The sequence below is a fragment of the Mirounga angustirostris genome, unplaced genomic scaffold (genome assembly GCF_029215605.1).
Source record: "Mirounga angustirostris isolate CCGP_5_RB_7025 unplaced genomic scaffold, mMirAng1.0.hap1 SCAF_5, whole genome shotgun sequence".
Taxonomy (NCBI): domain Eukaryota; kingdom Metazoa; phylum Chordata; class Mammalia; order Carnivora; family Phocidae; genus Mirounga; species Mirounga angustirostris.
The window spans coordinates 140703830-140730357 of NW_026991713.1; the positions used below are offsets into that span (position 1 = coordinate 140703830).

Sequence of the window (26528 nt, forward strand, 5' to 3'; positions counted from 1 at the left end):
GTAGTCCCGCGCCCGGCGCCCTCTGGGCGGAGGGGGCTCCGCGGCCACTCGCGTGACCAGCGGGGACCCGGTCCCCGAGAACGGATCGAGGCAGGAACGGAGAAGGGAGCCGGGTTCCGCGCGGACGGAACAAGAGGAAGGGGGAGGAGGGCGGGCAGGCAGCCCCTCCTGGAGCAGGTGGAGACCGACCAGTCGACGCGGGAGGAAGGGCGGGTGGACACCTGGCCGCCTGGCCGCTGCGGGAGGAATGATTGGTCGCAGGCACGTGCTCCGCCGTCTGGACAGGTCTGCTGCCCGCGGGCCCGTGCGCGGTCTCGGTATCTCCGAGGGTTACCGATAACGAGGAAAGGGAAGGAATCTTGGAAGTCAGGTGGAAGCCCCCGGAGCCCAGGACAGGCTGAGCACCGCCTGGGCCTCCCCGGGGCTTGTGCTGAGGAGGACATGCCGAGGAGGACACACGAGGCTCATGGGGCATTGCTGCAGAAGCTGCTTTGCCAAGTGTCCTCACCAGCGGGGGAATCACACACGCACCCAAACTGAGGGACATTGGCTAAACTGCGAGGCGTTCTGTTCGGCCACGAAGGGCCGGGACTGCCCTCTGGGACGGGATTGAAGGGACAGCACAGCCGAAGGCTCCTGGCGGCTCTGGCCTCGCTGGGACAACTGGCAAAGCTTGGGCATGCACTGGGCTGGGTGGTGGGATTGCTGGGTTCCCCGCCCAGGGCTGAGCATTGTCCTGGGGTGACCGCAGGAAAGGTCCTTGTTCTCAGGAGACAAACGGTGCATGCAGGTGGATGGGCTGCGATGTGTGTAGTTGCCTTATCATGGGGGCAGGGAGCCAGCGACAGAGGGGAGCAGATGTGGCCCAAGGCCAACGTGGTCAGTCTAGGCCCAACGTGTATGACCTACAATGTGTTCGTCTTGCAACTTCTGTTTTTTGGCTGGGAAACTTTTCAAAAGGAAAAGATTTACAAAGTGTTTTAGAGGCTCTGAGGCTGAGAAGTTAACAGAGCCCCTCCCTCCACACAACTCAAAATCAGAACTAAAACTAAAATAAGAGAAGTTGGACAGGGTTTTGAATTTTCCCCACAATGACTGTGCAGTGCTCTTTTGGAAATTCTAAGAACAACATGCTTTCAAAAAAGTGTGTTTTCTCATTCGTGTCATCTGGCTTTGCCCTTTCGAGTGATGGACCAGAGCGGCGTGATGGCCCCTGGGTTGTGGCCTGGCACACGGGCATGAAGCGCAGGCAGGGCTGGGGCTAGGGCTGGGTGTGTGTAGACTGAGTGGACTGGATAATGGGGTTCCTGTGAAGACATCCAGTGATAGAGAAGTGAGGGCAGTCCGTGGGTCCTGCTGGAGGTCAGGGGGCATCTCTGTGGCCCAGCAGGACAACGCTGTCAGACAGATGAGGTGCCTGATTGTACTTGTGCTGGACCAGTGGCCCTTCTGGAGGACAAGCAGGCAGGGCGGGGAAGGGAGAAACCAGCCCCAGCTTCTTGCCAGGCCCCGGTCCCCATAGCATGAGAAGGGCATCTCTGGGTCATGTTGTCCTTACCCAGAAACACAACAAACTCGGGCCATAGGTGGGGTTTGATGGATTGCAGGTGGCTCATGCTTCAGAATGCATGGGGGGGGGGCTTTGTCACTGACCCCATGGGGGTGGCCGATCGCATGAGATTCGTGTTCAGACTGTCCTGCTTCAAACCCTGCATGGCTTCCCTTGTCCTACTGGACAGAGCTCAGACCAAATTCTTAGTGACCAGAGCCCTCCCTGAAGCTGTCTCAGCCCTGACTCCAAGCCGTTCCCCAGGCCGCTCCACCCTCCTGGAATCCCACTGCCCATGAAGCTTCCCGAATGTGGATGTGGCCGCCCGCAGTGATGCTGTCTTCTCTGCCCTATTCCTGTGGCGTTAGGGTCTGTGGACTTGTAGGGGATTGCTGCTATGAATGGAGGGCCATCCTGGGTCTCCTAGGCATTATAAGCTCAAAAAAGGGGAGGGGCCAGAGATAATACCCTGTGTGGTCTTTCTATGCTGGGGATCTGCTGTTGCTGAAGAAATAGTAGTCAGATTACCAGTCTCCCCTAAAGCAGCACATCATCCCTCCTCCTCATGGGGGGAGGACTGAGCAAGAGCCCCCGAAAAAGCCCTAGGTGCCCAGGAAGGAAGAGGCCGAGAAGGAGCCGCTGTCCCTGAAGGTGCACGTGCCCTGGGGAAGTGCAAGGAAAAGTAGAAGTCAGTGACTCAGGGAGCATCCCTGTGGCCACTTGGGGATTTCGGTTCTAGAATGTCTCCTCTGACCTTGACTCCTAGGGAAAGCAGCCACGCTGAGTCTGTGGGCGGAAGGCCCTGGATTGCTGGGGTCACAGCGCTGCAGAGATGAGAATGCCCTAAAAGGTGGAGGGAGTCATTTAGAGCACTCTCCCACCCCCCCACTCCCGGGGCAGCTGCAGGATGAAACCAGGGCCCCTCGCGGAGGCCGGGCGGTGCGGGCTGGTGAGGGCTGGTGAGGGCATGGGGCTTCTCCAGCTTGTGTTCCCGCTTTTAAAGTGGGGGGAGGGGCTCCTGGAGGGCTTAGGTGGTTAAGAGTCCCATCTGACCTTTGATTTCAGCTCAGGTCATGGTCTCAGGGTCGGGAGATCGAGTGCCCCCCACCCACCCATGGGGTACTCTGCCGTGAGTCTGCTTGAGATTCTCTCTTTCCCTCTGCCCTTCCCCAAGCTCTCGTGCACACGCATTCTCTCTCTCTTGCTCTCTCTCAAATAAATACATAAATAAATCTTTAAAAAAAAAAGCAGGGGGAATTCTAAGAACCGAGCCTGTTTCTGAACTCAGGGATTCCTCACCTCTCCCACGCGTGGGTTCCCCCCTGCAACACCCTCTCCTCCTGTCTTCCCAGACTCCTTCCTGATTGTCTGTTTGGTTCTTCCTTGGGAATCCCCGATACAGTAGGGGTTCGTTTCCATCACACTGAAACTTAACGCCCCTCCTGTCCGTGCCTGTTCTTTTAGGGGCCACGGTTCAGAAGAGTAAAAATAAACATCCAGAAGCGGGAGCGCGCGTGCTGGCGGGGCGTAGGAACAGAGAGGGCGGTAGCCACTCTGGAAACCGGTTTGGGCGTTTCTTTGAAAGTTCAGACCTGAGTTCACCACGCGACCCAGAAATTCTACTCACAGGCACCCGCTCAAGGGAAAGAGGAACCCGTGTCTGCACAAGGACTCATATGACAATGCTCGGAGCAGCTTTATTCACAGAAGCTAGAGACTGGAAGTGGATGAACGGATAGCAGCGTGGGGTGCATCCCGGCAGGGTGGCGCCCAGCGCCCAGAGGACGGGGGCCCTGGTGTGCGGGCACGTCCGCGGGGCTGGGGAGCGTGCCGCTTGGCGACAGAAGCAGACTTGAGACCCCACGGTGTGTGATTCCTTTAGGTGAGATGTCCAACGTCCAGAACGGGCCAATCTGCCCAGAGAGCCGGTCAGGGTTTGCTGGAGCTGGGGGGACAGGAGCAACCGCTAACGGGCATGATTTGGGGGGGCAGGGACATGGAAACACCCTAAAACTGGACTGTGGTGATGGTTGCACAGCTCAGTAAATTCGCTAACCATCTTTGCACTGGACATGCATCGCGGATGAGCATTGTAACACCTGCTCCGATAAAACCCCAACAAGGTTACTTTGAAAGCAGTGCCGTCGGTTGCTCGTGTGTGTTTCTGAATAGCTTGCTCCCTTCACTGGCTCTGGCACTGCTGGAACTTCAGGGCAGGAAATGGGTTCCTGGCCCTTTTCATGAGGGATATGGGAACAAGGACCACCCAGACGGACACTTTCTAAGCCACCTCGAGAGAGGACCATGGCAGTTCAAGTGCACCCACCTAGGTTCCTCGAAAACGGAGTTCTCCATCAGCAAACCCAGCCCAGACGAGAGGCCCCACCGGAGTCCTGTGCTCGCTGGGCTGGAACGGCATCATAGTCCACAGGGCCTCCCACAGCCCCACTCCACCTGTTGGCCCGCTCCCTCCCGCCCACACTGCCCTGTCCCCTCCCCAGTGCAGGAGGGGGCCCTGGACGGGGGTGTGCTGGGATCAGCGGTGGCCAAAGGCTGCTGAGGCTGTTCCTGCCGGGCTCAGGGCACAGGGCCTCAGGGGCAGAGCTCCAAGCAGCTGCAGTTCACCCTCTGCACGTATCCGCCTCCCCACTGGGCATTGTCCAGCGTCAGGATGGCGCCCCCGGGGATCTCCCTCCCGGTGGCCAGTTTTGCGACCTCCCCGGGGACCAGTGCCCGGTCCCAAATGGCCAGGCCTGCTATGCTGCCCACGAAGGCTTCAGAGCTGTCAAACCCGCCCCCCATGCTGTCCTGCTCCTGGCCCAGCACGAAGGACCCTCCTGCAGGGATCTCATAGCCCTCCCTGAAGTGGGAGCGGGTGGCCACGAGGCTGCGGTCCACGTACAGCCAGTATCTGCCCAGGGTGGACATCCAGATGACACACACATGGTTCCACCGGCCGTCCAGCAGCAGCTGCAGGGGCAGCTCCCTGAAGGCCGGGTCTCGGATCACGAAGTGGATGGAGCCCGGGGCCAGGGAGTCCCTGCCGTGCAGCACAAGCTTGTTGTCATTCTCCTCCATGGCATAGGAGAGCAGGGTGCCCAGGCGGCCCGAGGCCGTGCACACCCAGCTGCAGACAGATAGGGCTTGCAGGCCTGACGGGAAGCCGGGGCTGAGGAAGGCGGCGTTCCGGGTGGAGGTGTTCGGGAAGACCAGCACGGGGCCCACGTCACGGGCTGGAAACGGGGAGAGTCAGCCCCAGCACCAGGCGGCGGCAGGAGTGTCCACACCGCTCCCGGGCATGGGCTTCAGACCCCGTGGCTGAGTCAGCACTGTGAGGCTGGCCGTGCAGGGTGCCATGGGTCCTTGCTGCACCATCACCCCATCCCACAGGTGGGAAGACTGGGAGCCCACGCAGTCTTACACCTCGGCGGGAGTGAGCCTCTGGACACGCCCCACAGCAGCGGGACCCCCGGCGTGAGCCTCCTGGGGCTGCCATCACGAAGCCCCACACACTCAGAGGCTCCAAACAACACGAATCGAGTATCTTCCAGTTCTGGAGGTCAAAAGCCAGACCCGGGTCCCCTGATGAAAATCATGGTGGATGCGGGGCTGGCTCCCTCTGGAGGCCCCAGGGAGAATCCTCTCCTGCCCTGTCAGCTTCCAGAGACGGCCCCTGCTTATGGATCGCGGCCCTGCCTGTGTCTTCAAAGTGCATCCCTCTAACCTCTGTCCCTGAGCTCACAGCTGCTTCTCTGACCTTCCTGCCTCGCCCCGGTGTCAATTCCAGCTCCCCTCCCGTCTCACAGTCTGTAATCACAGCCAGAAAGTCCCCTTGCCACGTGAGGGGCCGCATCCACAGGGCCCAGGGGTCAGGATGTGAATGTCTTTGGGGCCATGCCCCTTCAGGTCTACCTGACAGAGGGGTCCATGGGGTGGGGTGAGGTCCAAGGTCCCAATCGGCAGGCTGAGGACCTGCATCTCTAACCCGTTAGCCCACTGGACCCAAGGATGGAGGGCTCCCAGCCCCTCTCTTCCCCTCAGGGACCCCGTCAGAATCTAGGGCCAGCACAGGAGACTCATGCGGGCGATGGCTGGGGACGCGTCGTATTATCCCACCAGCCCTAATGAAGGGGTCACCAAGTGGGAGTTGGGGACCCCCCCAGGAGCACCCGACATCTGTGCACACCCACCCCAGGGCGCCGGGGGGCCCGAAGACAGGCCATCACCTGCACGCCCCCCTTTCTTCTGGGGGTGCACAGGGCTGTGAAGCCAGTGTCCTCTCCACACAGCTTGGGGGAGAAGGCTGTCCAGAGGGGACCAGAGGCCTGAGGAGGTGGGAGAGGGGAGGCGAGGCCGACGGAGTAAGGGCAGGCCATGGTACTTATTCTCTCCTGGTCTCTCGGGGGCCAAGCCCGCTGGCTGCCCGGGCCGGGGAGCGCCCGAGTCCCCTGGAGACCACTGGCAGAGTCCTGAGGTGGGTCCCCAGTCTCAGGTGAAGGCCTGAGCGCCTGCCTTCCCCTCTGCAGCGTTGGGGAGCTGGAGCTCGGCAACCCAGGTGGGGTCGGGGGCCGGGCCGGGGTCAGCCCTGGGGCCATGGTGCCAGGGCAGGCCACCTGCAGCCGGCCCTTGAGAGCAGCCAGCCTGGCGCCCTGGCCCTGCACGAGGTGTGTGAGGCGAGCGAGCGTGTCCTGCAGGGCCCTCAGGTCCGGGGCCAGGCCGGAGAGGGCGCCCCTCTGCACCTGCGGCTCCTTCCCCTCCTGGGTGCGCTGCTTGCCCTTTTCACTCAGCGCAGCACCCAAGGCCAGCAGCCTGGACTCCACCTTCTGGCTTCTGCGCTGGGTCTTCTGCATCCAGGTCTTGAGGTGGCTCAGGTCGCCCTGCATGGCGGCCTGCGACTGGTTCACGGCCAGAGCCACGGCCTGGGTCTCGCGCACCAGGCTCTGGAACCGAGCATCGATGCCGTAGGACAGGTTGTGGTTACGGGCAAGGACTCGCAGGTGTGTTAAGGTCACCTCTTGGAGCCTCCGGAACTAGAGAGAGACACAGAGGGCCCGGAGGATGCGGGACAAGCCTTCCCGCTCACGCTTCTGGGTGCCTGTCGCGCACTGGCCACCATCCACACTGACTTGATCCCCAGGCGGCTGCGCGAGGGGTGGGCCCATGACCACACCCAGCCCCACGGCGGCCTCGCTCAGAGACGCCCACTCTGTGGGGTGTGGGCTTCAGGCCCCCATCTCCCCCACGACCCCCATGCCTCTCGCGCCTCCCACACCTCACCCCTGTGACGCTCAGGGTCCTGCCTGAGTGGACGTAGGGCAGGGTGGGCTTCGTGAGTGGTTTGTGGGGATCAAAGCAGGCAGAGCCTGCAGAGAGCTCCCAACCCCGTGCCCAGACGCCCCAGCACCCCTCCTGTAGCCCTCTCGGGGCTTCCCACACCACCGCCCGGCCCGACTCCCACCCTGTTCTCACTGTCAGTTGGCTTGACTTCCTAACAGCCCAACAGACCTTCTCTGCTAGTTGCCCCTGTAGGGGACCGTAGAGTCACTGATGGGAAGAACCCCCGCACTCCGTGTTTGCATCCCCAGAGCAGGACTCTTACTGCTCTGTTTCCGTGTCGGCTGTTGAATTTAACACACAGCTGCCCCAGGTGCTGGCTACACTCACCTGCCCTTCCAGTCTGCGGAGCCTCTCGAGAAATGGTTTCCTTTGCCCTGCAGGGCTGTATCCCTGTGACAAAGCCCCATGCAGACAGGCAGGCACAAAAATAAGGAGGGACAGGGCCTTCCTCCGCGGGCAGCCCATCCTGAGGACGCGGAGAGAGGGCCGCTGGCTTTGCGCTGCTTGTTCCCACACAGCCCTCCCAGCTTTCCTTCTCCCACCCTGCCTGGGAGTCAGGTGCTTCCTGCCACCTTAATGAAAAGCATCTGCCCTCCAGTCAGTGAGCTCTGGAGAGCTGGAGGTTCCCAAGGACACAAGCTTAAAACAGATGCAAACAGTTTCTCTGGAAAATAATTCTGGGTTCGAGCCGCAGCCTGGCTGGCTCAGAGGCAGACGGTGATTGCTTTAGCAGGGGCACATGGACTCAGCTCCCACCTCAGGGAGCTGGATGGGGCCGGGCCAGGGCCAGGGAGCCCCTGGAGCCAAGTCTGCTGTGGGGCCCAGCGTGCTGGCCCTGCACGGAGGGGACTGTGAGGCCCACCTCTCTCCCTCAGGTAAGGCAAAGGAAATGGGGTTGGGGGCCACCTTAATTTGTTTTGGGGTATAGGTTGTCTGGTGGGCTGAATGGTGGCTTCAAAATGGTAAGTCCAAGTCCTAACCCCGTGAATTCCCCTGTACCTGTGATGTGAGTTTATTTGGAAAAAAGGCCCTTGCAGACATCATTAAGGATCTTGAGAGGAGACCATGCTGATAGTTAGGGTGTCCTTACAAGAGACAGACACAGAGGAGAAGGCCGTGGGAAGACAGAGGCAGAGACTGGGGTGATGCGGGCACAGGGAGAGCCAGGAGCTGGACGAGGCAGGAGGGGTCCTCCGTGGAGCCTTGGGGAGCAGCACCCAGAACATGCTGACCTTGGAGCTGCATTAGTTACAGGTCATTGGTTGTGGCCTGGGGCCACTGACTCCCTCCCCTTGGGGGCTCTCTCCACAGTTCCCCCTGCTCCACCCTTGACCAGTCACTCTCCCAGGCCACACTGGATCCCCACATCCCGCTGCTGTCTCCCTCCCCTTGCGCTCTCCTAGGCCCTCGCACTCTCCTTGGCCCTGGGCTCCTTCACCTTTGTCCTTCTGCTGCCATTGAACTGGCACCTGGGGGAGAGGAACCATGCAGGGCTATTTAACTGACTCTGGTTTTATCCTGCTCCCTCCCTGCATCATGGTCCCTGCAGCGGTCCTGGGATGAGGTCCCCGCCTGCCCCACTTACTTAGACCATGGCTGGGTTGCCGTAACCAGTGACCCCCATGGGGAAGCTTAAAACAATAAGTTTATTCTCAGGGGCGCCTGGGTGGCTCAGTCATTAAGCGTCTGCCTTCGGCTCAGGTCATGATCCCAGGGTCCTGGGATCAAGCCCTGCATCAGGTTCCCTGCTCCGCGGGGAGCCTGCTTCTCACTCTCCCACTCCCCCTGCTTGTGGAGCCTGCTTCTCACTCTCCCACTCCCCCTGCTTGTGTTCCCTCTCTCGCTGTGCTTTCTCTGTCAAATAAATAAATCTTTAAAAAAACAAAAAAACAAAAAAACAAGTTTATTCTCTTGCAGTCCTGGAGCCCCGTATCCTAGGGCCCTGCTCCTTCCTCTCCTCCCCAAGGCTCTGAAAAAGCTTTCATTCACGTATGTGGGCTTAGGACTTGGACCTAATTTTTGGGAACCACCATTCAGCTTATTACAGAGAGGTTTGAGGGGCTGGGGCATGGCACAGACTTGAGTGAAGGGACTCATGTGAATCTGGATAGAAAGCTGCTGGGTCCCCAGGGCTTCCTTGACCTGCAGCTGGTGAACACTCTGTTCACCAGCCCTGCCACAGGATGTGGTCAGCTGGCTCTCTGGGGAACCCCCTTTCCTGCGCCATGTGGGCAGCTGAACCCCTGCCATGTGACTGGCCTGAATTGAGTTCCACCACAGAAATAATGCACACTGGATTACAAAGCTTAGTACAAAAAAGGAATGTAAAATATCTCACTAATCGTCATACATTGTACAGGACAACATGTCGAAATGGTAACATTCTGGGTTGATTGGGTTAAATAAAATATATTATTGGGGCGCCTGGCTGGCTCAGTCTGTGGAGTGTGCAACTCTTGATCTTGGGGTCATGAGTTCAAGTGCCGTGTTGGGTGTGGAGGCTACTCAAAAAAAAAAAAACAACAAAACCCATATACACATATAAAATTAAAATTAACTTCACCTGTTTCTTTTCGCTTTTTTTTTTTACTACCGCCACCTAGAAAATTTAACATCACATATGGGGTTCACATCCTATTTTGATTGGACAGCATTGCCCTGGAGAGAGACTGGGCATGTAGCTGTGTGCGGGTATGCACTGAGACAGGTGACTTTCCCCCAATCTCCATCATCTGTTCTTTTTTTTTTTTTTAAGATTTTATTTATTTACTTGAGAGAGAGAGAGAGACAGAGAGAGAGCATGAGAGGGGGGAGGGTCAGGAGGGTCAGAGGGAGAAGCCGACTCCCCGCTGAGCAGGGAGCCCGATGTGGGACTTGATCCCGGGACTCCAGGATCATGACCTGAGCCGAAGGCAGTCGCTTAACCAACTGAGCCACCCAGGCGCCCCCATCATCTGTTCTTTTTGAAAGAAGAATTTTAGTGGAAATTATACATATAACAAAATTCACTTTTTAAAAAGGTAACGCTAAAAGCGAGTTATTGAAATGTCCACAGGGACACCTGGCTGGTCAGTTGGTATAGTGTGTCTCTTCATTTCAGGGTTATGAGTTCAAGCCCCACACTGGCCATGGAGCCTACTTTATTTATTTTTTTAAAGATTTTATTTATTTATTTGACAGAGAGAGAGAGAGAGAGAGCACAAGCAGGGGAGTGGCAGGCAGAGGCAGAGGGAGAAGCAGGCTCCCTGCAGAGCAGGAGAAGCCTGATGTGGGACTTGATCCCAGGACCCTGGGATCATGACCTGAGCTGAAGGCAGTCGCTTAACCAACTGAGCCACCCAGGCACCCTGAGCCTACTTTAAATAAATAAACTAACTTAAGAAAAAGAAAGAGATGAGATAAAGGTCTGCACATTGAATTGTGGGACTCTGAGGGTTCTGCCAGCTTCCAGAAAGGAGAAGCCACAGCCCCAGGTAGGAGGAGGGTGGGAGCTTCTTTAGCCTTGGGGAAAAACAAGAGCATCCTTTCCCCCATCTGTCAAAACAAGTTCCCCTCATCCACATACAGAGCTTCTTGCCCTTGACTGTCTCATGCTTAATATGAAGGCTAAGTGAAGGATCTCTATACATGGGAGCCTCTGACAGAAATCTGCCCAAACAGAAAAATGCAGAGAGCCAAGGAAAAGCTCTAAAGCATCTTAATTCCTACTCCCAGAAAGACAAGAAAAGCTTTGTGTCCGCAAGGCAAAAACATGGATGTTATGAGAAAAGGAAAAATCAACAAGGAAGAAGTTGCTCTTGAAGGATGAAAAGGAGGATTTTCCAAATAGGGCGCCTGGATGGCTCAGTCGTTAAGCGTCTGCCTTTGGCTCAGGTCATGATCCCAGGGTCCTGGGATCGAGTCCCATATCGGGCTCCCTGCTCCGCGGGAGGCCTGCTTCTCCCTCTCCTACTCCCCCTGCTTGTGTTCCTGCTCTCATTATGTCTCTCTTTGTCAAATAAATAAATAAAATCTTTAAAAAAAAAAAAAGGATGAAAACGAGGATTTTCCAAATAATTAAATCAGGAAAGCTGAAAGGCAAGTTTTAAGCAATTGCCCAGAAAGTAGGGCAAAAAGACAAAGAGATGAAAAAAAGAGAGAGAGAGAAAGAAAACATGGCCTTCGAGGTCAATCCAATGAAAAGCAAGCGCAGAGAGTGAGACTAAAAAATGGGAAGATAGTCTGGGAAGGTGTCACAGTCAAGGGCATCCGTCTGTCTCAAGACGGCGCACCAGAGAGGGCCAGGTGTCTCGTCAAGTGTCAGAACCCCATGGAGGCGGAGAAGATTCTAGAAGTGTCCACAGAGGAAAAACCTGCTCAATGGGAAAGACTGAGACTCTCCTCAGAGAACTGAACGCTGGCTGCCAAAAATAGAGGAGCAAACCTTCACATCTCCAAGTGAAAATAATTTCCAATGAAAATTGTCCATTTAGCTCAAATGTGAACCTGCCTGGAGCAAAGAACAAAGGCATTTTTCAGACACGTAAAGGCTTAAGAGGCTTATCTTCCGTGCTTCAGGAAGCACCTAGTAGCCTGACAGGCTTGGGGAAAACAGCGGGTCAAGGTCGAACGAAGCTGCTGTAGGAAGTGGAGAGCGAGGCTCTCATCCAGAAGCGGACTGGGAGGAGTTCCCGGAGTCCCAGGAAGGCATCCTCCTGGACTCCCCGCATCCTGTCCCAGCCCACATCCCTCGGGAGCATCCCAGGCCAGCCCTCCTCCCCGCCAGGCCCACACCTGGGAGGCACTAGCCGCGCACCTGCGCTCCCTGCGCCCGCGGCTGCCCTCTACCGCCCGTTCTCCTGCCTGCACCCAGGGCGGGAATTTCAAAACGAGACTCCTCAGCCTGCCTCTTTTTTTTTTTTTTTTTTTTTAAGATTTTTATGTATTTATTTGAGAGAGAGCGAGAACGCGCGCACGCGCGAAGGGGGGCGGAGGGCAGAGGGAGACAAGAAGAGAACAGAGAATCTCCAGCTGACTCCCGGACGGCCAGCGCGGAGCCCCACCCCGGGCCCTGTCCAACGACCCTGAGATCACGACCTCAGCCGAAATCAAGAGTCCCACGCTCAACCGACTGAGCCACGCAGGCGCCCACTGCCCAATTTTTCTTATCACTCTTTGCCATCGGACCTCTCGCTCCTGTACTTCATTTGTGCCCCTGATTTGTGAGCCAGGACTTGATCGGCTTCATTCTCCGCCCTGGAGGAGTGCTTGCTGTACTCAGCAGGCATTTAATGAGTGCATGCTGAGCTAATGCATGCTTCCCAGATTTCCCCGCAAGGGTAGTCCAGGCGGAAACGGCACCTCCCTGAGGTCTTCCCAGATCACCCCCGACGCTGCCCACCGCATATGCGCCAGGGTTAAGAGCAGTCATTGGAAAGTGGCCACCAAGGAACTGGATTTCGGCCAATTTTCACGGCCACTTGCGGCTGGCTACCCCGCGTGGAACGGTGTTGCGCCTACCCCTGTCGGCCCCGCCCACCCCAGGGCTCCACCCACCCACCCAGGGTCACGCCCCCACTCGGCGCAGGCGCAGATGCGGCCGCCCGCCCCACGCTTCTTCCGGGTCCCGGGCTTCGCGGCAGATTCGTCGCGATCTGCCCGCGGGGTCCGGCCCCACAGACTCGAAAAATTCAGCGGCAGCTCTGCCAACGCACGGGGAGCTCGTGCTCCGCCGTCTCACGCTCTAGTCCGCGAACCGCGTGCGGAGCTGGGCCTCGGCGGCCGGGGCGAATCGGCGGAGGGGTGGTAGCGGCGGGGCTGCCCGTGAGCGCGCCGGCGAGACTCCGGGACCGAGTGGGTGCGCGCCTCCCCGAGACCCCCGCCCGTCGCTCCCCAGGCCCGTGCGCGCCCCGAGACCTTCTCCCGTCCCCAGACCTCCGCCCGCCCCGGAGACCCCTCCCGTCCCCCGAGGTCCCCTGCCCGTCCCCCGAGACCCCCGCCCACCCCGAGACCCTCTCCCGTCCCCAGACCTCCGCCGGTCCCACAGACCCTCTCCCGTCCCCCGAGACCCCCGCTCGCCCCGAGACCCTCTCCCGTCTCCAGACCTCCGCCCGCCCCGGAGACCCCCTCCCGTCACCCGAGGTCCCCTGCCCGCCCCACGAGGCCTCTGCCTGCCGCGCCACCATGTGGACTCCCCGCGCACGCTGGGCAAGGAAGCGTGGGATGGGTTGGTCGCTGGCGTGTTATCCGGCCTGCGCATCTGAGCCCGCGTAGACCCGGCTGGGTGGGGAGGTGGCTCGTGGGGATTCTTCTTGGGCCCCTGATGCAGCCTTATTTAGTGGCTGGGTGCACTGGTGATAGGTGCCTACTTAATGGTACTCAACCCTGCAGGGGCACCTGACCCCCAATATGAGCATAGATGATTTTGGTTTCTGGGAGAGAAGGGAGTTTGGCAGATGGGTGATGCCTCAGGGAGTTAGAAGTGATCGCACGCCTGTAGTCCAGGGTCTCCCAGCCCCAGCACTGCTGACATCTAGGTTTGGATAAGCCTCTGCTGTGGGCGCTGTCCTGCACATAGAGGACATTTACCAGGATGCCTGGGTTCTACCACCCACTCACTAGATGCCAATAGCACCCCACTTGTGACCCTGGGGCACAGTGCCCTACGGTAGAGGGTACCAAGCTGTGAACAGACTTGGTAGATGCTGGAGGGGGGGATACTGCTGGACAACAGCAGGGGTGAGGAGAGACTGGGGTCCCCAGAAGCTTAACAAGAGGGGCCAGAGGGTGGGGGTTCTGAGACCGGGCCCGCGTGGGTACCAAGGGCTCCGTGGACTTCTCATGTGCTTGTCCTGTGGCCTCCAGGATGGATCCAGCGCAGTCTGCAGTCACGCTCACCGTCCGGGAAGCACTTCATACCCTTTCCTCTTCTGAGGATGGCGGCCGCCTCCTTTCCACCCTGGGGGCCCTGAAGCGGTATCTCAGTGGAGCAAAGAACTCAGCCCTTCCCGGGGAGCAGGAGGAGTTTGCCAGGATGCACTTTTCCGCCGTTCTCCGATGTCTAGTGGGCAGGCTGAGCCCAGGCTGGCTGGAGCTTCTGCCCGATGGCCAGCTGGAGGACCTGTGGGCCAGCTTTTTCCTGGAGGGCCCTGCTGACCAAGCCTTCCTGGTGCTGATGGAGTCCATTGAGGGTGCTGCCGGGTGAGTGGGGTCTGATGATGGGGTCACTTGTAATGTCCGAAACACGAGTGTGGCCTGAAGGATTGCGAACCAGCAGGTTCTCCAGCTTGTGTGAGAATGTGGTGTCCTGAAAGGTGAGAGAAAAGAGCGTGCACCCGGCAGAGCGCCTGCAAAGCGCCAGCAAAGTTGAGGCGGTCTGTGTTGATCTCCTTTGCAGTGAAGAAGCCCTTGCCCTAGGTCCTGCCGCACTGGTGAAGGGAGGGAGCGGGAGCATTCCCATCCTGGTGGCTTAGCCAGTGGGTTGGCTCCAGACTGGGGTGACATCGGTAGGCAGTGGGCATTGCCATCCTCGTGGGGCCCTTTGCTTCACTCCGTGGCTCTCAGCTCCACAGGGAGGCCCCTCCCTGGGCCCCGCAGCACACTTGTGGGGACACCTTCCTCAAGGTGGTTCCCAGACTCAGTGTCAGAGCACGAGACAGTCCTGCCATGTGGCCTCCCGGCTGTGGCGCAGCTGGGTTTCAGCAGAGTCGGCGTGGATCGGGAGAGGAGAGTGGCAGCATCCAGTGACTCCATGGTGGGGAAGCTGCTCTGGGCCCCACCAGGGACTGGCTGTCTGGCAGTGGGATTTAGATACTCGTTGTCAGGTGCCGATTAAGCTGTGGGATTACTTGCTCTTCCTTTGGGCTGGGGACACTGAGGGTGGGGGCTCACGGCTCTGCCCTTCACACCTGCTCTTGCTTCAGCCCGAGCTTCCGTCTGATGAAGATGGCGCAGCTGCTGGCCAGGTTCCTGAGCGCGGGCAGGATGGCCGCGGTGATGGAGGGCCAGTCTCGGCAGCTGACGGAGCCGGCCTTCCGCCTGCTCCAGGAGACGCTCCTCACCAAGGTGGTGGGCTTGCCCGACCACCTAGGCAACCGTCTGCAGCGGGAGAACCTGGAGGCATTCCTCCCCCAGAATTACTTCCCTCTGCTCGGGGAGGAGATCATGCGGGTGCTGCAGGCGGTGGTGGACTCTCTCCGAGGTGCGGGCCCCTGCACACTGTCCTTCCAGCCATTTTCTCTGGCCACCATCCCGTCCCTTCCTCCCTCCCTCCCTCCGTCCGGGCTTTTCATGGCCTCGGGGCGCTTGGGATTCTCGGGGTGATACTGTTGGCAGGTCAGATGTTGTCTCCTGCATGGGGTGGTAGTGACCTGCATGCTGAGCTTCACCCACTTCTTGGCTATTGACCTTGAAGATGGAGCTGACCTTGATTCCTTTAGCTCTTGGTTGGACCCGTCGGTGAAGCCATGCAGATGGGGCTGCTCACGGCCGGGGCCTTCACGGAGCATCTTAGAGACCATATCACTCAGTCTGCTGTGGTTGGGGTCTTGGCGTCTGCGCCACCCTCTGCTCTCCCATCATGGGGCGCACACAGGGTCTCGCTGAGGCTGTGGAGTGGGCTCGTGTATGCTCACATCGTGTGCTCACACGTGTGCTCACATCGTCCCTGTGCCCGCCCTGCGAGGGAGGCCCCACCACTGCAGAGGGTCAGAGGGCCAGGGTGAGGCGAGGCGTGCCAGCGTCTGCTCAGCCAGGCCGCCCCTCCTCCTGCTCTGTGCTTGAGAAGCCTCCAGCGTGTTCTGAATGTGCCCAGAGCAAATCTAGATCACGTCTGCTTCTATTGGGAGGCTGCATCCGGTTCGTCTTTGTAGGAGCTCAGACGCCCCTCTTTAGGTGGCAGATACTCCGTTTCCTTTCGTGCACGTCTGGACTGTCTCGTGGTGGGCACCGCCATCGTGGGGCTGGTGGGCCCGGCCTCCCCTCTCCCCATGCCCCGTTTCCTCCCTGCGGGCGGCTCAGACGTGCCCCACGGGGCTCACTGCCCTGGCCTGCCCCTCGGTGCCGCCTCCGCCCCGTGCCACGACACTGGGCCATACTCCGTGGGATCATCACGGGCGATTAAGCAGGCGGAGTGTGAAATTATGGTGGGTGCTTCCAGCCCGAGACAGTGCTACTGAGGTTTCAGTTGGAACTAGACGGAGAGAAACGGTGTTTTTACAAGGCAGAGATGCCCATACAGACGTGAGGTCTGTTCCCACCTAGTCAGGTGTCTCGTGGACTTACCGCTGCCCTGCTTTGAGATCCCGCTTTCCTTCCCGTCCCAGGTGGCTGGGACTGCTCCGTCTCCTTCCTGTCTCAGGTGCTCGGGAAGGCCTGTGTCCACGGGAGACAGAGTGAGTGTTCCCTGTCCCGGGAGGAGCCGTAGTCCTTTGCGGACGTCTCCCCGCCCTTCCTGCAGCCGTCCCGGGCGGGGGCGGGCAGCGCAGTTCCCTTGTGGAGCCTGGGCCCCTCTCCTGGGCCCGGCGGACCCATGGGCTGTAGACACTGGGTGCCGCACGGCCCCGAGTTCAGGGCCTCTATGTCTTCTCCTCAGAGGAGATCTTGGGTGTGCTGGTGCCGCAGCTGACGGCGCTCACCCAGGGCAGCTGCCTCTGGCGGCGCGTGTGCTGGCGCCTGGTGGAGTGTGTGCCCGACCGGGCCATGGAGGCTCTGCTAACGGGACTGGTGGAAGCCGCCTCGGGGTAAGGAGCCGGGGGGGCAGGAGGCGGGCCTCCAGGGACAGCAAGTCTCCCGTCCCTCGTACGTGCTGTGAGCTCACGCCGAGAGGCCGTGCTCCTTTGTCACCCCCGACTAGATGCGGCCAGAGCAGGGGAGGGACATCCGCTAGTGTGGACGTGCTGGGCTGTCCCTGGGAGGAGGGAGCATCAGGTGTGATTCAGAGCTGGGGCGTGGGCCCCGGGCTCCCAGTGCTTAGTGCGGAGCTGGGGACGTCTGGAGTTCACGCTCTGCCCTCTGCCCCCGCCTGTGCCTCGCAGGCCCGACGTCCTCTCGCGGCTCCTGGGGAACCTGGTGTTGAAGAGTAAGAAGGCCCAGTTTGTGATGACCCGAAAAATTCTGTTCCTACAGTATCGATACTCGGTGAGACTGGGGTAAGGGGGTGGGCTGAGGGCCACCCCAGGGCCCAGAAGTGACCGTAGCGTCTGGAGCTGAGCTCGGTTGTCCAGGAAGCACTGCTGACCCTCAGTCCAGACCAGCCTCTGCTCCGGGACCCCTGGGCAGATGGTCCTCGGCCCGTCATGTGGGCAACTGGTGTCTGCCTGGTTGGCAGTGACTGGACGCCCGGCCTCTGTCGTAGACGCCCATGCTACAGAGCCTGCTGGGGTACCTGGCCATGGACAGCCAGCGGCGCCTGCTCCTCAGACAGGTAAGTGCGGCCAGGCCCTCCACCCCTGGTGTGCTAGGACCACCTTCTGCTGGGAAGGGAAGGGAGGGGGCCCCTGCCTGGAGCAGAGGGTGCCGGCTAGAGCCTCTCGTGGGCTGGCAGTGGGTGAGGGTGCCGGCCAGGTCAGCGGCGCCGTGCAGGGAGGCAGGCGGGGCCGTGTGACCGCCCGCGCCGCCCACCAGGCGCTGAAGGAGCTCCTGGAGACGTGGGGCAGCCCCAGTGCCATCCGCCATACGCCTCTGCCGCAGCAACGCTACGTCAGCTCGGCCCTGCTCATCTGCCTGGCGCACCTGCAGGACACGGAGCTCCGGGACAGCCGGGACGGTGAGCAGGCGGGCCCCTGCCCCAGCCCCATGCCTGTCCCCACACGCCACCGGCGCTCAGTGTGTGGCTGTCGGGGCTTCCAGAGCTGCTGGCTAGCCTCATGGCGGGAGTAAAGACTCGTCTGGACAGCAGCCTGCCCGCTGTGCGCCGCCTGGGCATGATTGTGGCCGGAGTAGCCAGCACCCGGATCCACCCTGACGGGCCTCCCTTGAGGTTCCAGGTGAACGAGGGTGGCACCCTCAGTGTTGCCCCGCCCCAATGTCACCACGTCTTCCTGGGTCCAAGCCACGGCCCCTGCATGCTGGTGTGGAACAGGGCCTGGGGGCCCCGCTGAGGGCCTCACCTCGAGGGGTGGGGGTGTAGCCCCCAGGCGGATTCCCTGGGGCGTCCGCAAGTGTTCCCTCTGGACAGGACTCAGGCATGCTGGACAGGCGTCCCCTCCCCTCCACCTGTGGAGCCCCCCAGGATGTCCTCGGGGGATTCTGGTCCCTCGGGAGGGTGGGCTCCCCCGGCCTTGCACACCCAGCGCTGCCCGCTGCCCTGCGTAGACTCGCAGAGTCGTGGGCTATGCTAGAGGCAGCAGGGGCCGTGGGCCTGCCCGCCCGCCCCGGGCCGGCTCCAGCCTCTGTGCGTTGCAGTACGAAGAGGATGAGCTGAGCCGCGAGCTGCTGGCCCTGGCGGTGCCCCCGCCTGTGGCTGACAGCCCCTCGGAGGTGGAGGCAAGGTGAGGGTCTCCATGCCCCGTGGTCCCCGAGCTCTGGGCGTGGTTGCTGGACAGGGCCTGTTCCCGCACGCGCGTTACCCCATCACCTTGTCCTCCTGGACTCCAGTAGCTGAGACATAAGCGAAGAAGCGCAGGGTGGGGACAGGGAGAGCACTTCCCAGGGAAGGTGGCTTCCAGGGCCAGAAGCTTGTGTGGGGCCTCCTCGAAGGGCTCCTTCTTTGTTCTCCAAAGCCCGGCTGTAGAGACCCCTGACAGAGGGAGCACGGACGATGACATCCCCCAGGCCCAGTCGGAGGGCTCGGGCTCTGACCTGGACAGGTAGGGGCTGGTCTCAGGTGGAAGCCGCAGACGTGGGGGAGCAGAGCCCCGTGCATGTGAGCGTGGGAGCAGACGGCCCGCGCTGTGCGGAGGTTGCAGGTCAGCTTTGCAGCGCCGCTCTTCTCAAGCACCCTAATAGGAAAAGTCTGCTGTTCCTGAGGCTTCGGGGACTTGGGGTTAATGCCAGTGGCTCAGGAGCACGGCCTGCCTGTTGCCTGCTCCTGGGTGATGGGCCGGCCCCGCGGGTCTCTGCTGCTTCCCTAGTGATGATGAGCTTGTCCCCTATGACATGTCGGGGGACCAAGAGCTGAAGAGTGGGAAGGCACCTGCCTATGTCCGGGACTGCGTGGAAGGTGGGTCTCTTCCCCGGCGAGAGCCCCACCAACCCCTGCCCTGGGGTGGCTGAGCCCTGGGAACTGCCCGTGGCCTGGGACTTGCCTGCCTCCGCCCAGCGCCCAGACCCTGGCCGTCAGCTTTGCCTCACACGAGGTCAGGGCTGAGGACCAGCATGGGCCCGTCTGTTCTGTGTAGCCCTGACCTCATCCGAGGACTGGGAGCGCTGGGAGGCAGCCCTGCGAGCCCTCGAGGGGCTGATTGTCAGGAGCCCGGCTGCTGCCCGCGAGGTGAGGGAGGGCTATGTGTCTGCCTGGGAGGCCCGCACGGCTGGGGTGGGGAGGCAGAGGGCAGGTGGGGGGCTGAGGCACGCTGACCCGTGTGTGCAGGTGAGCGTGGAGCTGGCCAAGGTGCTCTTGCACTTGGAGGAGAAGACGAGCGTGGTGGGGTTTGAGGGGCTGCGCCAGCGAGCCCTGGTGGCTGTCGTGGTCACAGACCCAGCCCCGGTGAGTCCCAGGGGTGGGGTGGTGCTGCGGTCCTGCCACGAGGCAGCGTCTGCACTGGTGGCCCACAGCGGCCTTTCGTGTGCCCGGCTCAGGTCGCAGAGTATCTGACCTCACAATTCTACGCCCTCAACTTCAGCCTCCGGCAGCGCATGGACATCCTGGACGTGAGTGCCTGGGGCCCTCTGTCCACTCGTCAGGCCCAGGTGCCCTCATGAGGGGAGGGGAATGCGTACTTGCCAAAAGCTACGTGGCCAGGACCAGAGGCCTCCCCAGGTCCCTTGTTGCTGGACCTGAGAGGCTGGGACCGGCACCCATCTGGGGTTGTCTTTTTTTTTTTTAAAGATTTTATTTATTTATTTGAGAGAGAGAGAATGAGAGACAGAGAGCACAAGAGGGAAGAGGGCAGAGGGAGAAGCAGACCCCCTGCTGATCAGGGAGCCCGATCCGGGACTCGATCCCGGGACACCAGGATCATGACCTGAGCTGAAGGCAGTCGCTTAACCAATTGAGCCACCCAGGCACCCCATCTGGGGTTGTCTTGACAGCGCATGGGATTCAGTGGAGGCTGCGTGCGTCCTTTACGTTAGACAAAAGCTTTATTGAGATAGAATTCCTATGCAATACGACTCCCCATCTTAAGGTGAGCAAAATGCGTCCTGTCCACATGATGAAACCTTACTCAGCCTTATGAAGAAAGGACGTTCTAACACCTGCCACCATGTGGCAGAACCTACCAGACAGTGCTCAGTGGAAAAGCCGGTCCCGAGAGGAGGGTGGTGTAGGGCTCTGCCTCCACGAGGTCATTGGGGTCAAAATCAGACAGGAAGTGGATGGTGGGGAGGGCGTGTTTCACAGGGACGGAGCTCCTGTTTGGGAAGACGGAGGGGTTCTGGAGATGATGCTGGTGATGGCCAGGTGAGGTGAACTTGCTGCCGCTGAGCTGTGCACTCACCACGGTCACGGCACTGAACAGGGTCATTGTGTCCGTGCTTGCTGCTCAGTGGCATTTGGTCCTTGACTGTGTCGTGTGACCTCAAAGGAACGGCCCTTGGCATGCACTGCCCGGGCGGGTGCCTGCAGCATCAGGCTGCCGTCTGTGCCCTTGACTGTGCCAGGGCGTCCCGCACGCGTCCCAGGGCCCATCCGTGCACAGCCTGGGCCAGAGCTTCTTCCCTTTTCCCAGGTGTCTGGGCGCCAGATTGGATGAGGTTCTGGAATAGAAGGGGCTCTGGGTATAGGAGCCAGGCTGCTGGGCTGTTGCCAGGGGGCCGTCCAGCTTTCCCTCCTATCACCCACACAAGTGCGGTGACGCTGGGGTACTCAGAACTGATGTTCTGCGTGGTCCCCAGAACGTCCTCCGGTACCGCCTGTGGGCTGATGGCGCCCGTGGGGCGAAGGGCTCGAGGCCACTCAGTTTACTTTGAATTTTGGAAAATGCCATCCTTCCCTAGAGTAATGACAGCTGCCTTGGGTCTTCTTTAGGTCCTGACTCTGGCTGCCCAGCAGCTGTCTCGGCCTGGGCGCCTCCCCAAGGCTCCCCAGTGTGGCTCCCCGAGTCCCGCCTCCCAGCCCAGCAGCACCCAGGCTCCCGCCTGGCGGGCAGTCATGCAGGAGCGGATCAGAAGCAAGACCCGGCGGTTCTCTCAGGTCAGCTGGGACCCGGCTCAGGTCCTCGGACCTGAGTGGGAGCTGAGTGGTCGGTGGCCTCTAGGGGCTGCCTGCTTGGGGGCGTTCTGTGAAGGGAGTTTTGGGTACAAACTGAGTGAGGGACACATGCTGTAGGGTATCAGAGTGAAGTGGTTTTAAAACGGGACTGCAGACGTGGGTGTGAAAACAGCCTGAGGAATCCTGCATCAGCAGGAACGGACCTGGCGTGTGCTGGGTCATCGTGTGCTGGGTCATCGGGGTCCACTCGGGGCTGTCACGGGGGCCGGGAGCTGCTTGCGCCCCATGGCGCACGGGACAGTGCCCACAGTGGGAGTCCTGCCTGGGGGAGGGGCCTGGCACCTTGAGCACCGTGTGTTTGCAGCGCTCTCCCAGGTGGGGGCCGGACGCTGGCCCCAACGAATTCAACTTGGTGGCTGGCTACTTCTTCTTCCCCCTCATTCGGCACTTTGACAGGTGAGCGGGAGGCCTGCATGCCCTTGCGGACAGGAGGCTTCCCAGCGTGGAGTCTGCGGTCCTGCAGCAGGGTCATGACCTGGGTTGGGCAGGCGATGTGGGGGTGTCAGGTGCCACCGTCTCACAGATGACGGGCTCTGGCCGGTGGGGCTGGAGCCACACTGTGGTGCCTCGCCGCTCCGCCCGGTCTGCATCTGTCTGTCCAACGCCTTCCCCTCGTGACTCTGGGTCACGCATGGGGACGGGCAGTGAGGAGGGGCGTCCGGGGCCCCGGGTGTCCCTCAGTGGCCCAGGGGCTTGGGAGCCAGCTCCGAGTGCCCAGCCTGCACGTTCACTGGTTCTCTGTTTTAGGCCTCTGGTGACCTTTGACCTTTTGGGAGAGGACCAACTGGTTCTTGGGAGATTGGTCCACACCTTAGGGGCCCTGATGTACCTGGCTGTGAACACCACGGTGAGGGGGAGGTGGTAGCTGGTGGCTGTCCCCACAGAGGGCCTCACCTTGGACCCAAGCACAGGCTCCAAGGTGGGGTCCGCTTCTGGGTGCCAGGACCCCTGCCCACTGGTCTCTGTGGTTTCAGGTGGCTATGGCCATGGGCAAGGCCCTCTTGGAGTTTGTGTGGACCCTTCGCTTCCATGGTGACGCGTGAGTGGCCGTGAGGCTGAGGGCAGTGGTCCCATGTGGACACACAGACGGGGTTCCAAATCCTGCTGTGATGTGGAAAGCAGGAGGTGGGGGGCGGCTCCTAGGTTGGCTTGGCACTTTCTAAGCAGGAAGGAGCAGGGTGGGGTCGAGCATGCTTTGGTTGCCTGTGTGTCTGCTGTACCCCGAGGAGAAGTGGGGTCTTCCTGGCCTGGGGCTCCATCAGGACTCAGACTTCTGGCCTTCTTCGTCAGCTATGTGCGCCGGGGCCTGCTGTCCGCAGTCTCCTCTGTCCTGCTCAGCGTTCCGGCCGAGCGACTGCTGGCCGACCTGCCTGATGAGCTGCTGGAAGCCCGGCCCTGGCTGGCGGGTGAGCACCAGGCCCCCAGCCATGTTGGCGAGGCGGGAGGGAGGAGGCTGGTGCAGCCTGGAGGGTCCCCACAGCCATCAGGGCATGGGGCGGCGGGGACCTGGCTGTTGTTGGGTCACTTTGTGGAGGTTCTGCAGGGGGACCCAAAAGAAGGTGCCCTAACGTGGGAGATGAGGGCTGTATTTGTTCTGGAAAATTCCAAATCGGCAGTAAGGTTACAAGAGCCATACAGCGAGCACCGTGTAACCTCAGCAGGTTTGCCGATTAGCAATTTTTTTTTTTAAAGACTTTACATAAGTAGGCAGACAGGCAGGCAGAAGGAGAGGGAGAGAGAGAAGCAGGCTTCCCGCCGAGCAGGGAGCCCAATGCGGGGCTCAATCCCAGGACCCTGGGATCACGACCTGAGCCGAAGGCAGACGCCCAATGACTGAGCCACCCAGGCGCGCCTGCCGATTAGCATTTTGACAAACTTCGCACCCCATCAAGGTTTTTTGAAAAGTCTGCTGGAGCCAGCGTGACCTCCCACCTACAGGCACTTGAGTTGCCCAGAGCGAGCGCACACCTTTCCACTCTCGGGGCTCACGGCTGGGCCTCTATGGTCTGATGTGCTGCCACGCTCGGAGGCCCAGAGGTCTGATGACGGCCTTTGTCTTTCCTTTCTGTGGGACCCGGGCTCCAGGCAAGGGCCCCTTTTGTCGTGTTGGTCGGTTTGCAGAGCGCCCTTCAGTGTGGCTTTCTCTGATCACATGTGTCGGGATGGCTCAGGGCCTCGTGCTGCAGGCATGCAGCGTCCTGAGTCCCAGGATGGGTCCCCCTGCCTCCCTGCCACCATCGCCCCAAGGGGAGGCAAAGGCCTTTGCTGGGGTCTGAGGTGCTGCTATCTCGGGGGCGGGGGCAGCCAGGACACGCCGGGCCCCGCAGGGGCTCGTGCAGGAAGACTTCCCTGACAGGAAACCGAGGAGGGCTGGCCTGCGCGGCCAGGTGGCGCTGCTGACGTCCCGCTTTCTCTGGGCCTGGCAGATGTGGCGGAGCAGGACCCCGATGAGGACTGTAGGGTGCTGGCGATGAAAGCGCTCCTGCTTCTGGAGAAGCTCAGAGACACACTTGTCCCGCTGTCGTCTCCTTAGTCCCTGCTCAAGAAGGCCCTGCCCCGCTGGGGCTAGCCCGGCTGGCCTGAGGGCTCTGCCAGCAGTCCACGCGAGGGCCTCTGGTGCTGCCCCCGTGGACAGGGCCACCTGAACGTGGCCCAGGGGTCCCGAGGAGGGAGGGAGCCGCTGGGGCCCCTGCGGGCTGCTTCTTAGCCTGTCCCCAAGCCCCTTCCTCACCTGAATGCAGACTTTAAAAAACCACAAAAAGGAAGAATAAAAAGGAGCTGCAGGTACTCAAGCCCACGCCTCGTGGCTCTCACTGCTCGGGCAGGGTCCACAGTGCCTCAATGGGCCCTCCGAAGGGGCACAGGTGTTGGCAGCTGTGGAAGGAGCTGGGGGTGGGAGAGCCCAAGGTCCCCCTCCCTGCCCTGAAATGGCCTGAGGCCGGCCCCTCCCCGCAGGAGCTGGAGACAGAGCTGCACCCGCAAGGCTGCCTCGTGGAGGAAACCCGCCCCGCACAGGCCACCGTGTCACCTGGGCAAGGCCACCCCCATGTCCATTCCAGTGGACACCAGGCCCTGTGGTCAGGAATGGTGCGTCCCGCTGGAAATTGTTAGTTGTGCTCTTAGGTGCCTGCCTGCGTGCTGGGACGAGGCGCGGTGAATATACTAACACGCACAGTCCATCGAGTTCTAGTGTTTTAGGTTTTACAATTTGTACTTGGGAGACTGTCACGGAAAAGATGAGCCAACTCCCTTCCTAGTAAAGGGACCGCAGGGGCTAGGAATGCCGGAAGGACACACGATTGCCCCTTCTAAGCAGGATAGCCAGTGCCCTGGGGCATCAAATACCAGTTTATATTTCAACAAGAAAGTCAGGCTCTTGCTACCAACCCCGGAAAGTTCCAGAGGAGCTTGCAGCAGCGGCCGTCGGGTCACTCTCCACCTCTTCCACCACCTCCTCGTCTACTTCCTTGTGGTCCTCCACGCTGTTGTGGCGGATGTGCTCAGGCATGGTGCGCACCAGAGGGATGCCCAGGCCCTGGTGCACGGCATCCACGGTCCGCTGGTTCACGTAGTAGGACATGTTGGCAGAGGGCACTCGCTTCCGCATCTCCTCCAGGTACCTGTAGGCCTGGGTTGGGACAGCCGTTACCAGGTTAGTGCACAGCGAAAACCAAAGAGCCCACACCCTCTGTCCGGGGCGGTGAGTTTCCTGGACACCCACCCCGTGCCTTCACAAGAGGGGCCTGGGGACAACTGTCTGACTGCACAGCCTTTCCGAGGGCTGGCGGTGTCCAAAGCTTTGGCTCTGACTGTGCTGTCGGCTGCGGTTAGCACCCCCAGCTGAGCAGGAAAGCCTTGTGAGCAGCCTGGGTTGGAGGACCCGAGTGTTTGGGGGCCACGCTCCCTGGAGGAGACGTGAGGGAAGGAGGCATTCACACTGCAGACGGCTTCAGGGTGGCAGGGCAGGTGGCCAGTGTATGCCGTCCACCTGGTTTTCTCTGACCAAGCATCAAATCTGCCCCACCTTGTCTGAATCTCTTGTATATATGGTTCTCGATCATAAGCCAGTAAACCGTGGAGCTGTCAGTGGTTTTCCTGTGGAACTTACTCTGGTTCTGCCAGTGGGAATATGTGGGAGAGCCTGGGGTTGAGGGACCTGAGCCTCCCACAGAGCACCACACTTATATCTGCCCACACCTGTCCATGCGTGCCTACGCCTGCCCACGCCTGCTATACCTGCCTGCACGTGCCTACACCTGCCCGCACGTGTCCGTGCCTCTCCACGCCTGCTATACCTGCCCACACCTGCCTACACCTGTCCACACCTGGTATACCTGCCTGCATGTGTCCACACCTGTCCACGCCTGCTATATCTGCCCGCACGTGCCTACACCTGCCTGCACGTGTCCGCACCTGCCCACGCCTGCTACACCTGCCCGCACCTAAGCATGAGGAGAGGAATAGGTCTCATGTGGCTTCTAACGCTTACCACCAAGTTCAGATGTGATCAAAATTTCTAAGCTTTAAAAATTTTTTTTTAGGGGCGCCTGCGTGGCTCAGTTGTTAAACGTCTGCCTTCGGCTCAGGTCATGATCCCAGGATCTGGGGATGGAGCCCCGCGTTGGGCTCCCTGCTCCGCGGGAAGCCTGCTTCTCCCTCTCCCACTCCCCCTGCTTGTGTTCCCTCTCTCTCTCTCTCTAATAAATAAATAAAATCTTAAAAAAAAAAAAAAACCTTTTTAAAATAAGGAATGATGATCAGATCTTAGTATTTCTTTTTCTTTTTAAAAAAGATTTTGTCAGAGAGAGAGTGTGTGCATGAGCATGAGCAGGGGAAGCTGCAGGTAGAGGGAGAAGCAGACTCCCCGCTGAGCAGGGAGCCCAACGCGGGGCTCGATCCCCAGACCCTGAGATCATGACCTGAGCCAAAGGCAGACGCTTAACTGACTGAGCCACCCAGGTGTCGCAGATCTTAGTATTTCTTAAAGATGATAAAATTTCCAGAGCAATTTTAATTTGGGTGGATAGAACTAAGATAGAAAAAAATACCACATAAAGGGGCGCCTGGGTGGCTCAGTCAGTTAAGCGTCTGCCTTTGGCTCAGGTCACGACCTGGAGAGTCCTGGGATTGAGCCCCGCATCGGGCTCCCTGCTCCGCGGGAAGTCTGCTTCTCCCTCTCCCTCTGCCGCTCCCCCTGCTTGTCCTCTCTCTCTGTCAAAGAAGTAAACAAAATCTTAAAAAAAAGATGAAGATGAAAAGTAAGCTATGGTTGTTGGAGGGATGGAGGATGGG

The 26528-nt window shown here is 60.1% G+C and overlaps 3 protein-coding genes across 15 annotated transcripts in view; 1 reads left to right on the plus strand and 2 right to left on the minus strand.

The window, feature by feature from the left end:
• Positions 1 to 69: 69 nt before the first annotated feature.
• TELO2 (telomere maintenance 2) lies at positions 70 to 26053 on the plus strand. 11 transcript variants are annotated; one of them, XM_064592300.1, is made up of 22 exons: positions 70 to 285; positions 3014 to 3431; positions 13730 to 14065; positions 14788 to 15065; positions 16189 to 16257; positions 16458 to 16605; positions 16900 to 17002; positions 17220 to 17288; positions 17489 to 17630; positions 17714 to 17850; positions 18269 to 18354; positions 18586 to 18672; positions 18937 to 19025; positions 19204 to 19295; positions 19395 to 19511; positions 19580 to 19714; positions 20994 to 21158; positions 21541 to 21632; positions 21984 to 22083; positions 22211 to 22275; positions 22527 to 22642; positions 24192 to 24493. In XM_064592300.1, exons 3-22 carry the CDS (start codon positions 13731 to 13733, stop codon positions 24491 to 24493), a joined length of 2727 nt encoding a protein of 908 aa, XP_064448370.1. In that variant the 5' UTR covers positions 70 to 285; positions 3014 to 3431; position 13730. The 11 variants fall into 11 exon arrangements, 9 of the variants coding, with proteins under 9 accessions (XP_064448370.1, XP_064448373.1, XP_064448369.1 ...); XM_064592303.1 differs by lacking the exons at positions 70 to 285; positions 3014 to 3431 and adding exons at positions 12469 to 12722; positions 25778 to 26053 and having other exon boundaries at positions 24192 to 24323; XM_064592299.1 differs by lacking the exons at positions 70 to 285; positions 3014 to 3431 and adding an exon at positions 12469 to 12722.
• On the minus strand, positions 3545 to 9383 carry PTX4 (pentraxin 4). The gene is made up of 4 exons (XM_045871561.2): positions 7214 to 9383; positions 5908 to 6579; positions 4933 to 4965; positions 3545 to 4774 (listed from the first exon to the last, which is right to left on the minus strand). The coding sequence occupies exons 1-4, from the start codon at positions 7349 to 7351 to the stop codon at positions 4142 to 4144; spliced, it is 1476 nt and encodes a 491-aa protein (XP_045727517.1). The 5' UTR covers positions 7352 to 9383; the 3' UTR covers positions 3545 to 4141.
• Positions 24421 to 26528, minus strand: part of IFT140 (intraflagellar transport 140) — a 79370-nt gene continuing 77262 nt past the window's right edge. For 2 of the 3 annotated variants that reach the window (XM_045874647.3, XM_064592294.1), the window contains exon 31: positions 24421 to 24864. In XM_045874647.3, coding sequence (XP_045730603.2) covers positions 24616 to 24864 — 249 coding nt within the window. In that variant the 3' untranslated portion in view covers positions 24421 to 24615. The remainder of the gene's footprint in view (positions 24865 to 26528) is intronic. The other variant, XM_064592296.1, reaches the window with a different exon arrangement.